General features: G+C 43.9%; 1 protein-coding gene across 1 annotated transcript in view; it reads right to left on the minus strand.

The window, feature by feature from the left end:
• Positions 1-13,392, minus strand: part of Grin2a (glutamate ionotropic receptor NMDA type subunit 2A) — a 447,114-nt gene that overhangs the window by 82,852 nt on the left and 350,870 nt on the right. The window contains exons 9-10 of the mRNA XM_075942009.1: positions 12,526-12,651; positions 8,347-8,576 (exon numbers count right to left, since the gene is read on the minus strand). Coding sequence (XP_075798124.1) covers positions 8,347-8,576; positions 12,526-12,651 — 356 coding nt within the window. The remainder of the gene's footprint in view (positions 1-8,346; positions 8,577-12,525; positions 12,652-13,392) is intronic.

Raw genomic sequence — 13,392 nt, forward strand, 5'->3', positions numbered from 1 at the left:
TGTGTGCTGCTGCTCATATGTATGTATTTGAAGGGTAGAGATCAACCTTAGATATCATTCCTCAAGACAAATCCACCTTATGTTTCGAGGCAGGGTCTTTCACTGAACCTGGAACTCTCCAGTCTGGTCTGGATGGAATTCTGGGAGAAGAAACTTGAGGTTCATGCCTACAAGGCACCTGGCTGACTGAACAATCACTCCAGCCCCATGTTTACATATTTAAAATATTTTATTAATATAAGATTAATTATACACAATTACCAGTTTTGTTAGAACTTTTTATGTGCATATATAATGTACTTAGGTCATGTTTCAGGATATTCAACCCAATTAGAAGTCAATTGGTGTAGCCTGAATCCTAGAAATACAGCTGCTCCCAGAGGCAGCAGAGGCAGGGGTCACGCAGTAGGGACTGCCTCAGAACTCCCCTACAGAGTCTCTGAAGACTGAATAACATAACACTTGCCAAATTTCTGCAATGAAGAAAGGGTTGGAAATGATGCTTTAGTACTTTTTGTTCATTATGGGCAAAAACAAGAGGTCAATCGGCATTTTCTGCAGACTGAGAGTTATAAAAGTAGAAGGTAATAGTCATTAGGACCTGGGTTTTGTCAGTTTAGTTACTTTGTACTGACTGACATCTCCCAGGACTCACATGGGAGTAGCAGTGTGCTCCAACGTTCTAAAAATATTGGTCATGCAACCTCATGTAAGTTCAGATATGAGGCTAACTGTACAGCTCCATTATGTATGCGAGGAAACTGAGACTTGGGTTATATGACCTGTGCAAAAGCTGGGCGTGGTGGTGCACTCAGTCTGAGGCAGGAAGGTCACAAGTTCAAGGCCAACCAGGGCCACACATGGAGACATTGCCTCAAAAATGGACTATATAAGGAGGACATGGGGATCCTGAAATGGCAAGAATGCCCAGCAAACTTGTGCCAATGCTAGAATGAGAGTCCAGGAATCTCTCCAGCTGGCAGACCATGAGCTTTCTGCAAAACCAAGAACTGCTAGAGACAGTGGCCAAGCTTACTCAAGAGCGAGATCCACTGGAGGCACTAGTGTTGCTTCTAAAACTCACACTTCTTTCCATTGTTAGTTTAGAAATTCCAGTTGAAAGTCATTTTGTTGAAATGACTTGTGCTACGGCAAAATTGGCAGCTATAACTAGACCTGGGAGAAGGGGCATCCATTGTCTAAGCTAGAGCCTCCTGCCTGGCAGAACCTTACAGAAAAGGGGGGAGGCAGAGGGGGAGGGAGAGAGCATATGTGTATCCATGTGCATGTGTATGGCATGCATATTACATGCGTGTTTGTGCGCATGTATGTGCAAGGAGATAAATGTATGTATATGTGTGTGCATGAATGTGCATGCATACATGTGAATGTGTGAACAGGAATGTGTTCATTCACATACATACATGTATGAGCATCCATGCATGTGTGTATTGTATGTGTATGTGTGCACATATGTACATATGTGTATATAGGTATGTGTGTACATGTGCACTGTATGAACACGCGTGTGTGTGCATGCAGCATATGGTTCTGTGAACTCACTCCACCATACAGCAACCTTGCTCATCACCAGAAGAGAAAGTGCAAGCCCAGACTGCCTTGTACAGTAGCTTCAGGCTGTGGGGCAACAGTCCTCATGGCGCCACTCATAAATCTAGTTGTTGGAGCAGACATTGCCAATCTCCAGGGACACAGGAGAGGGTCTGTTTGACTAAAAGCCTTCCACTTCTCTCTTCGACTGATGCAGAGATGCAGTACTAAGATGCATTTTCCCCTTTGCCTCTGATCTGTACAAAGACGGATAAAATCCTAAGTCCCACATCTTAGGACAGCAATGACAGTCCTCATCAACACCCAGACCTTCCTCACTAGATCAAAGACTGTCAATTTGTTAAACAGTGATTCACTAGACACTTTTCATTGCTACCTGTACACGCACATGCATGCACGTGCACGCGAGCACACACACACACCTTAGAGGTAGTCATTCTTTCTACATGTAACATACTCTGATGCCACAATGCAATTTTTCCTGGATTTGAAAGTATGTTCGTGTATTTCAAAGTTGAAATAAAATGTACACAACAAAGAACATATCATTTAGAAGATTTAAATGTGCTTTTCACTGGCAGTAAACACACTCACTTTGTGAAGCCATCTCTACTATCCATCCATAGGTTCACTGTTTAAAGTTTAAAGGTCATTGTTTAAAGATCCCAAACCTTCACATAAATTCTATGGCTCACTGGAGAGTCAGGACCCTCTATCTAAAAAGGGTCATGGTGGCTCATCTTTCTCAACTGCACTGTGGACAGACCCATGTTTCCTACTGGAATGATTTCTGGTGAGATACTTCCTCCCAGCCAGGGTCCCTTGCAAGCAGAAAGGAACAGGTGCAGCTTCAGTGAAGGTAGGGGTGGCACAGAACCTCCTATGTCAATGGGAGCACAGAGCAGTGGGTCCAGATCAGGAAAGTCCCTCCCAGCTCCTGATGCTCCTCATCTCCCACTTAGGAACTGGGTTGTTTGGAGCAGTCCATGAAGCCCACTGAAACTGTTTCTCTTATCTATACATTATGCATAGCTTTGGGAATTAGCTATATCATGCTTGAAATGGCATGTAATTCAATTGCTCCACGCAGATCATATTACATGTTCCATAGCGATCACATGTGTGCTGTTCTTGGTAACTGTCATCACTCAGCATAGTTTTAGCCAGTCTCCTTCCAGCATGGAGAATATGGGATCTTTGCCTAATTTTCTTTCATCTCTATTCAGTGTGAGGACAGGTTTGAAGGTAATCGAAGTGAATAACCTATGGCATGCATTTATGATGGAGGAGATAGACACAGAGCTAAGAAATACAATTTCCAAAATAAATCTCAGCAATTAACCAGGACATTTCTTCACTCTGTATCCTTACAAAGCCAAATCTATAGACTTGGGGAAGGCGTTCCTTGCATGTCTATAAACTGGAAATATCTAGTAACTGGTATCTCTTGTCCTAGCCTGGTCCTCAGAGGGTGAGCCATGTGTGTTCAGGTGGACCAGTTTGTGAGTGTGGTACATGTTGAGATCAGAGAGCAAGGTCCAGTGTGGTTCCTCAGGGTCCATCCAACTTTTTTGAGACAGAATTTCCACTAGCCAGGAAATCTTCAGGCAGGTCAATGAGACTCAAGGGCCAACCAGAGATGGATGCTTCAACAGTACAGAAGAGCTTTGAGTAACTGTCCAGGTAGCAAGATGTCTCTGTCAATTTTAGAGTTTTGGAAGTTGCTTACAATGCACTTCCTGTTTACTTAGGTAATATTATATCCTTCTGGGGTCTTTGATGGAATTGAAGACTAAATAGCTATAATTATAGTTTTCCTTAGTTATGATAAATGATAAAGTAGATACAAATATTGTGACTAATTCTTGCTTGATAATTGTTTTGTTATATGTAATTTTACTATGTTAAAGTTAAAACCTTCCTTTTTATTTAAACAGAAAAGGGGAAATGGTGCAGGGAATCCGTTTGTATATGTGTTGTTTTTGTTGGTTAATGAATAAACCTGTTTTGGCCAGTGGCTTACAGAATAAATCTAGGCAGGAAAACTAAACTGAATTCTGGGAGGAAGAAGGCAGAGTCAAAGAGAAGCCATGTAGCTCTACTAGAGAGACGCCAGATGGACCTGGAAAGCCACAGCCATGTGGCGATACACAGATTAATGGAGATGGGTTAGTTTAGGATATAGGAGCAAGCTAGAAATATGCTTAAGCTATTGGTCAAACAGTATTGCAAATAATATAGTTTCTGTGTGATTATTTCAGGGCTGAGCAGCTGGGAACAAACAAATGGCCTCATACAACATGTCCCCTCCCCAGCACTGGGATAGTAAGCATGTGCCACCACACCTAGTCTTTGTGACACGGGTTCTGAGGATTAAATTCAGGTCCTAGTGTACTTCAAGGCAAGTCCTTTAGTGGCTGAGCTACTTCTGTAGCACATACCTTATGTTCCTGGATGGGGGATCAAACAAACTTGGCTTTCAGCAAAGGAAAGATTGGTTGAGAGACCTCCCTGCCTAGACTGTGACACACCTCCCCTGACACCCCTCTCCCCACACACACACACACTACACCATGACTCTGAGAAGGAACACACAGCGCTCTTCTACCTGGGAAGCCTCTGAACCCTGCATGGGTAGTTGCAGGAGCCCAACTCGGTGCAATAACTTCTCAGGCTCCGGAAGTGAAAAAGTTTGAAGAAGGCGGTAATAATGGCAGTGAAAAGAAGGAGGAGGAGGAAGAACAGAAAGGAGGAGGCAGTGCAAAGAGGAAGTGGGAAGGAGGAAATAGCACATAAGTAGTATCCTACACATGGTAAGGAGATTATCCCTAATCCTCACATCTACTTGCCAGAACAGAATTAGCATATTTTTGTTCAGAAATGAAAGCTTGAGGATACTGAGATATGAGTAGCCTTGACCATCAGAGGCCATGGTCAGGTTTGATCACAAGCAAGGCCCTCTTGCTCTCCTCTCAGAAATGGACTTTTAGAAAAAGCCCTCACTAAGATTCCGACTTTCCTTTATAGTCTCTGGAAGAACCTTTCCCAGATTCGTCTGCTTGTGCTGTGAGCCCAAGTCCATCTGCACACACAGTGAGCCTCAAACGTGTTTCTTTCACACCAAGCGCCAGTTTAAAAGACTCTCAAACCTGAGCAGTCACATGGGTATTCATGATTAAAACAAAGCAAAAACAACCCCTGTGGACAGTATTAAACTGAGTCAGTACAGATTTCCATTTTTGCAAACTTCCCTAATGTAACTGCCCTGAATCTTCCAGGAGCATTTAGATGCTTTACTCAGAAACTTTCTGTTTATCGAATTGCATCACACATTTAATTAAAAGTGCTATCAGTTTGTGTTCAATGCGCTGAGCATGGGAGCTGAGCTGAGTCCCTTGGGGATACAGCATCTGCTACTGGGTACTTCCAAACCAGAGAAGGTCAGTCACGTGATTGGTGCTTTAAATTAGTTTGTTCACAAGTAGTCATATTATTTAAACTCTAAATTACAATGCAAAGGATTTCTTTCTCTGTCTTTGGAAATAGCAGCAAGGGGCTGGGGAAATAGCTTGGTGGGTAAGGTGTCTGTTGCGCAAACCTGAGGATGTGAATTTGGATCCCAAGTTTCCATAAATACATTGAGCATGGCAACATACACCTATAACCCTAGGACTGGGGGAGGGAAAGGGGAGTAGAAACAAGGGGGACCCTGGAGTCTTCTGATCATCCATTCTACCCCCCAAAAGTGAGTGCCTGGTTTAGTAAGAGGTCTTGTTTCAAAAGCGTTATGTGGAGAGTGACTGAGGAAGACAATTGGCATTGACCTCTGACCTCTACATGTTTCCATAGGAGCAAGACAGAAAGCAAAATAAATTATCAACTGATTTCGTGGAAAAGCCTCCCACTCAGAGCTGTGTCTCCCAGCTGCCTCCTCTAGGAGCTGCATTGTTGACCCTGTCATGTAATGGGGTCACTGAACAGCACTTTGTGCCTGGAGACATCAAGGGGCATAAAGCTGTCACAGTTTTCAACAGCTTGATGTAAACTAGACACGCCTAAAAAGAGTAGACTCAATTGAGGAATTTCTTCCATCAGATTTGTCTGTGGGAATGTCTGTGTGAAGGGCCTTTTCTTAATTGCTAATCAATGTAACAGGGGCCAGCTCACACTCACAGGTGGTAACTGAACATGAACCTAGAAGCAACCACTAAGCTGCGTCCTCCACGGCCTCTGCTTCAGTTCTTGCCTCCAAGTTCCTGCCTTCAGCTCCTGTCCTGGCTTTCCTTGGTAATGGCCAAGTGGCTTTTGGTCAGTGTTTTGCCATGGCAACAGAAAGCTTATTAGGACAAAGGCACATGCACAGTTCCAGCATCTTTGACCTTCTCCAAAAGGGTGAATTTTAGATTTGCAAAGAAGAACCGGCAGGCAGTGAGGGTATATGGTGTGGCTAGTCCTGGCCGAAAGGAAATGGAGATCTACTTCTGCCTCTAGATGCAATACTTCAGTGGCCTGTGGATGCCCCTTGCTTCATACGGGGTCTCCAATCTAAACCCTAAGCCAAAATGTCAGGTGAAAATGACTTAGTAATGAAAGACTCCGGTGCAAACCAAACATGAAGAAGGGCTGTTAAGGGGGGCAAGGAGCTGGCTAAGGGTCTACTTAAGGTATAGCAGAGGCAAGTCTGTCCCTGTTGAGTCTGTGCATAGCTCTAAAGAGTCTTTATGCCTCCATTTGTCCATCTGATGAGTGGGAGAGCACCTGGGCTTTGTAGTGTGACATTAGTGACAGGTGACCTCAGTTCTGCCGTTGCTGAAGAGCCTTGCAAAGAGCAGGCAAAGGTGCCGAGAATAGAGGTCTGGAGAGGGTCCAGTGGACTCAAGTGAGGCGTACACATGTCTAACATAGCATAATGCATTTGTGCGTTTGATCAACACTGATACCAAACACCCTCTAAGTGCTAGGAATTCCATACAAAGGACTTTTCTACTGGAGCCTGGAAGTGCAGGCATCAAATTCCAACTACTCAAGAAACCAAAGCAAAAGGATTACAAGTTCAAAGCCTGTCTAGACCAGAATGAGTTCACAGTCAGCCTGTAGTGAGACCCTGCCTCGAAGCAGAAAGTCTAAAGAGTGCTGGGGCTGGAGCTCAGTGACAGAGTGCTGGTGGAGGATGCAGTAGTCCCAGGTCCCCAACTACTGAAAACAAATCAAAGAAAAAATGACAGACAACTGACCAGCTCTGAGCTTCTCTTTCCTGAGATGCTTTAGTCAATCAACTTAACCCCTTAAGGTCCTTCACTTCCGGGCACTTCCTTTCCTCTCCTGTTTACTTGTGCACTGTTTATTTCTTCCTACTAACATCTCAGGTTTCTCCAGAGCTCTGGCTCAGTCTGCCAAGTTCACCCCAGTAGCCAGCAAAGATCTCTCTGAGGGCTTGATGTTTTCTCTCCAATGTTGAATTCTCCTGAAATTCAAAGAAGAGCAGCCAGGAGAAAATAGGGTAAACTGGTCCACAGATGGGACCAGGATGCCCAAAGGCGCCCTGGTGGGAATGAACTTGGGGTGTGGGAACAGGGAAGGGAACTTTGGTGAGCAAGATGGAGGGAATATAGGGGAGGAGGTTGGAATGGAAGGGCATCTATTCCAGCTGTGTGAGAGTTTTCCAGCCCTCTGAGAGAGGCCTGACACTCCTAAGTCACGCCTGTGAAGGTGACTCCATCTTTGACCTCTCGCTGTCTTTGTTTCTAGGACAGCCTGTGCCCCTTTCTCCAACAGTGTGTGCATGAGCTCTGAAGGCTTTTCACAGACTGATTTTCTACTCAGCAGTTTGTTGATGAATGCCAAAAGGGTAGACGCAGACTTATGTCAACAAGATGCGACAGGGAGGTTTTATAAAGAGACAAATTATCCTCACACACGAGACAGCAAAGCTCTGCTGCGCTGCAGGCTCAGCACTGCTGACTTTAGCAAGTCAGGATTTGTTTCCTGAGCTAAAATTTCAATAGGAGAATGAACCCACTTTACCTCTCGTCAGCCTCCGTGTGAGGTTCTGAAAATTCAGTCAAACCACACAGCCCTTTCTGGGATCCAGTGCAGGACAGGGAGAGAGGACGGGGAAGAAGGGCACGGAGAGGATGAGGAGAGAGGATGGGGGGACAGGATGGGAAGGGAGGGTGCTTACAGAGCCCAGCTTACTGGGACAGGATTGTTGAAGAGCATCTAAGAAGAGACAGTGGCGAGACCCCTGTGTTGATTCTGTGCCACCAGCTAGACTGACTTGATTGTATAGGAGAGAACAGACAAAATAACTGTTTCTGGATGGAGCCTAGGGATGAGTTTTTAAAATGTCTTATGTGGGAATTCGAGACCTGTTATATAGATAAGACACGTCAGAGTTCACAGAGGGCAAGAGGTGCCAACAGCTCTTCTCCCAGTGTTTCTTTCTTCCTGTTGGGGCAGCACACCCACCTCAGAGTCAAATTCCCATGGAGACTGACTTTCAGCCAATGCTGCAGAGCCATAAAGTAAGCATCCTTAAGATCTTATAAACGTGAGAAGTGACCACACAGAAGCTGGGATCCAGAATCAGTTACACACCAGGCAGTGGCGTTTAAGATGGTGTCTCTGATTTATTTCATAAATACTCAATTTATGGAAGAAATATCCTGCTTTTAGGTTATAGAATAGACAGTTGATCCCTAAATCTTAAATCATCCCTTTTGAGAACAGTACTTAGCATGAAACCTCAGCCAGCAAGGAAAGAAGGTCCCTTACCTTCTTGTCACTGAGGCCTGTCACTTGGTCCACAAACTCCTCCTGGATCATGAAGGCAGCCAAGTTGGCTGTGTAACTGGCCAGAAAAATGACAGCAAAGAAGGCCCACACCGACACCATGATCTTACTGGTTGTGCCTTTAGGGTTCTGGACCGGTACAGAGTTGTTGAAGACCAGGCCCCAGAGGAGCCATATAGCTTTTCCAATTGTAAAAGAAGGCCCGTGGGGAGCTGCAGAGACAGAAAGAATAGTTACAGCATTCTCACAGAGTGCATGTGTGTGCATGCGTGTGTGTGTGCGCATGCGAGCGTGTACAGTGGCACTCACCAGTAGCACTGGAGGGATGGAAGACAGAAGCCTGGCACTATTATGATTCTCCATTGTCCCCAGAAGCTTACTGTAGTCAAATTCTTTTGGCTTTAAGATAATTAGCATTTTCCTCACATTTCCATCTAACTGGATTTTTACCACATTTCTTAAAAAGAAAATAGTTATGCAAAATGGGTTTTCTGTGAAAAGTGGTGTTAGGACATGTTTTTAAATTTGGATTTGGTTTCCGTTTGGGGAAACCAAACTCCTTAAAAAAATGTAAAGGAGAACTTGAAAGGGAGAAAATTGGGGGTATGCTTTTATGAAATTCCCAAATAATTAAAATACGTAAAGTAAATGTAAAGGTAATTTGCAGAAGCATGTATGGGGGTGGGGTGGGGATTGCTTCACTGCTGGCTATCCCTAGGATCATTCAATCATCTGGCAAGAGCATGCTGGGGTTCAAACACAGCTGCCCCTGGAAGTTGCTCCTGTTCAGATTCACAAGGGAAGTGTGCACAATATACAAATCAGACTCCTTCCGGATGGAGGCCTTCAGGAACAGACACTAGAGCCCAATTCTCCCAGTGTTTCAGAGGGGGGATGGTTCACTGCATGTCGCAGACTGGGCTGACGTCACATCACTGTCCTTTGTCGTCTGAATCCTCTCTGCAGTGTGTTCTTTTTCGGTTTCTTAAGTGTTCCTAGTGAGAGGCTTAACTAGGAGGCAGAACAATGTGTGGAAATTTATTGGGCGGGGGCATACGAGGATAGTAAACCACCCAAGTGAGGGTTTTCCAGACTTCATACTGCACCAGGAAAAAAAACAATTTATGCCCTCGCCCTGAGAGAGAAAAACGCCTTCTTTAAGAAGAAGGTTAATTTTTTATGTCATTTAAGTAAATGAAGATGTGACAAAATGATCTACCAAGACCTCAGCTGGCAATGCTAGCAGAGTGGGCAATAAATAAAGCAGCAGAAGAGGGTTCTGCTGGATGGGAGGGAAGAGGCTCTGGGCAGGGACCTAACAGAAGAATCTTTCTCCACTGAACAACGGACTTGCTCCCCACAGCCACAGTGCCCACCGTGCAATGCATGAAGGAGAATGTGGCTAACCCTATAATTCTCTATCTCAATCTCACCTGACTCTCTTTGCCTAATTTTATGATTTTCTGGATTTATTTCCAAGAGGTCAGGAACACTTGAATCAATCTACTAACTTCATCAGCCACTTAATTACAGAAGAACTGACCAGCAGTGACAGCCATTAAGGAGTCACACACAGGAGGCTGAGAGGGAAATCCTGGGAACACTTTAGGGGATTCCTGATCCATGAATAATGTTGCTGCACCATGTGACTTCACCCATAAAGTGTAGTGAAATGTAACATGTCACAGAGAAACAAGCTTCCTGAGCTGTCACAGGCACAGGAACAGGGCCCTCATGAGGAGCAAGCACGGAAAAGGCGAGGGTATACGCTGGGTCATTTAGTATTCTTTAGATAGCTTTCTTATGATAAGCTTCCAGTGTGTACTTTGGCCAAGGGACGAACCACTGAAGAAAAGGTTCTCTGAATCAGTTTTATTCTCCACGATGTATCACCAGTATATCCCCCTGTCTCCACCTTCGTAGCCTTTATTCTAGTCCCAACTACTCTAATAGTGTTGCTTTATTATCTCTGAAATTTCATAGATGTATACCACGTACTTTGATCACACCCATCACTTACTCCCCACCTCAAACTGCCCTGGGGAATCGCCCATCACATCTCTCTCCCAACTTCAGGTCTTCCATCTTTATTGTTTGTGTATGTGTTTCTACTGCAGGAGTGGATCCCAGGGCCCTGCACACACCAGCCCTTCTGAAAGGTCTGTTGCGATTTCCCCAGACTAGTCTAGAACCTACTTTGTTACTAGGATGGCCTTTGTAACCTCCACCGCAGCCACTATGGTAGCTGCAATGACAGGGCTGCACCACTAGGCTCCCTTTCATTTTCGATTTCTTCCCACTTGTCAGGCCTGGTTCCGCTCTTAATTGAAGGCTCTTTCTGTTTTTCTCATAGCCAGGCTCTTCCTTTAGCTCTCAGCTGTGAATCCCTTCCTGTCTGAACGCCCTAGCTAAAGCAGTGCCCCCACCTCACCAAAGTAACTCGTCTTGCACGGTACTATTTGAGATGCCTAATTAATGCCTAATTAACTAATTAATGGCTGATTAATGTCGTTACCTCTTGTCTCCCCACTTAAGTCCTAAAACCCAAGAGAGTCAGGAAGCCACCATCTGATTCACCTTGTCTCCTGCACCCACATGGGGCTTGGCACACAGAATATACTCAGGAAATGCCCACGTGTAGAATGTGTGAGCCCTCCACTGCAGACTCTGCTGGTGGAAGTCCTGTTTCCCCTTCGTGTGATCATCAGTGGAATCAGCTCACTGTCACTGTGTTGAAAGCTCCTTCCTGCTTCAGCCCTTCCTTAAACACAACTTTATCTATGCAAGGCCCTTTGGAGCTGGGGAGATGGCTAATACAGTATTCAGTGTTCTTCAGTAGCCGCGAAGGAGAAGGGCTTTAAAGAAATAATAAATTCCCATGACCTCTCAACTGTTTCAAGTGTAAATCTTTCAAGTTATACATGTATGTGTTGAATTAAAAGACATCTTTTTCTGGAGGGACATTTGAGACATCAAGTTCTTTTTATTTTTCTTTTCTTTTCCTTTCTGTGGCGGGAGTACTAAAGTTGGCAGCATTTCACATGCTGGGGAAGTACTGTAGGCCCGAGCTCGATTCCTGGTCCCAAGGATTCCTGTTCTCTGCAATATAAGGTCACTCTGGGGGGGAAGGGAGTCGATGCTAACATCTTTCTGATAACATCCACTTACGGAGGTGCTGCGCATTAAAAGAAATCTACTCAAAATGATGTGATGTGTTTACAAGCCTCTTAGTGAGTCATACAAAGATTATCTTCAAATTCCACTTTCCATCTACCAATTCTTTTTTTTTATCAAGTACAGTACAATATGATAAGACACCATCAAGGGGAAAATTTAACTCTGGGGAAATACACCACTTTATAGTTACATTTATTGTCAAACGATGCAAATAAGACTCACTAGTTTGAAGAATGTTCTTAAAGCAGAATCTATCAGGTCATTTTATTTGCATAGATTGAAATTGAGATTTGTTGTGATTTTAATATTTCTTTTGATCTACATTTCAAAAATAAATTGCCAAAATTCCTTCAACTCTGTTTTCTCAACAAATTGAATATCAATGTTTTTTACCTAACCATTCTTGACTTCAAATTATAAGATTAAAATATTTCATGCTCAAACCCTATTTTCAGTTCAAGTAAACAGATCATACATGCCACGTCAATGTGCCAAGTCTATTCCTATGAAGATTCCCCACAGCAATGCGGCAATGTGGGGGAAAGTGTTCTACAACTAACACTCTCTGTCTCTGTATGTGCGTGCGTGCAAGTGTGAGTGTGCGTGTTAGCATTTATGTGCACGAGGGTGCATTCAGTTGTGAGAGCTCACTTGCATGCACATGTGGAAGCCTTAGCTCAGAGTTGGGCATCTTCCCTCTATAGCTTTACACCTTATTTTTGAGACAGGGTCTCATTGAATCTAGAGTTCACCAACTGACTAGAATGTCTGGCGAGCAAAGCCCCGGAATTTGCCTGTTTCTGCTCCATTACCTCCAGTGCTAGGTTATGGATGCTCACCATAGCATCTCGTCTTTACATGTGTGCTGGGATATGAACTTAGGTCCGCATGCTTGCACAGCATGTATGCACCTTAAGTCCTGAGCCACCTTCTTAGCTCTGAAATAGCATTAACTTTGCATCAGATATATGAAGACTTCCTTACCTTTCCCTTTGGCTAAGTTTCTGTTGTATCCAACAGGACTGAAGTATTCAAAAACAAAGACAGCAATGGCAGAGACAATGAGCAGCATCACAAACATCATCACCCAGACAGAGGCGCTGAAGGGTTCTATTGGGAAAGAAATAGGGACAAATGCATATCAGTCAGTTCTTCCCCACCTCCAGCTGGAAGCCCAGTCACCCACCCATCAAATCTGATCATTCCAAAGAAGCTGGTCATTTTCATTCATATGTGAAATCATTCTTTCTAATGACTTGAGAAACTTCATAAGGCTGCACATGAGATGATAAAAATAGAGAAGAGAATGTGACATTATACAAACCAGGTCAAGGGTAATATAAGGGAAAAGAATAATAAGAAGAGAAAGAATATGTTAGACTGCAAATAGTTAGGCCACAGGGCCCCCACATGATCATAGAACCATCCAGAATACCAGACCTCAGGAGAAACAAGCCAGACCCAGATTAGTAGTATATGGAGTCACAAATGTGTGGTTTAAATTTTTATTTTCATTTGAATTTTTATATACTGGTGGTGAGGATCTGTGGGAAACTTCAGAAGCAAATGGATAATTATAACCTGTCATAAAGGATTATAAATTCATAGCATTGGCAAAAATATTAGAAGGTCACAATTTGCCACCCTCTGCTGCAGATGGATAAGATCTCTGTGGCCTACAAGTCTTACTGAGGTGGGTGGTGGGTTTCACTACACCCAAAAGTCATTTGGAGCTATTACTTTCATGGAATAAGTCAATAAGACATCATTGAGAGAAGAGGTGATGAGGGCTTAGATTGGTAAACAGTTGCTTCCCTTATCAGACATCTTAATAGTTCACTGTACATAACC

Source organism: Microtus pennsylvanicus, chromosome 11 (genome assembly GCF_037038515.1).
Source record: "Microtus pennsylvanicus isolate mMicPen1 chromosome 11, mMicPen1.hap1, whole genome shotgun sequence".
NCBI classification, from domain to species: domain Eukaryota; kingdom Metazoa; phylum Chordata; class Mammalia; order Rodentia; family Cricetidae; genus Microtus; species Microtus pennsylvanicus.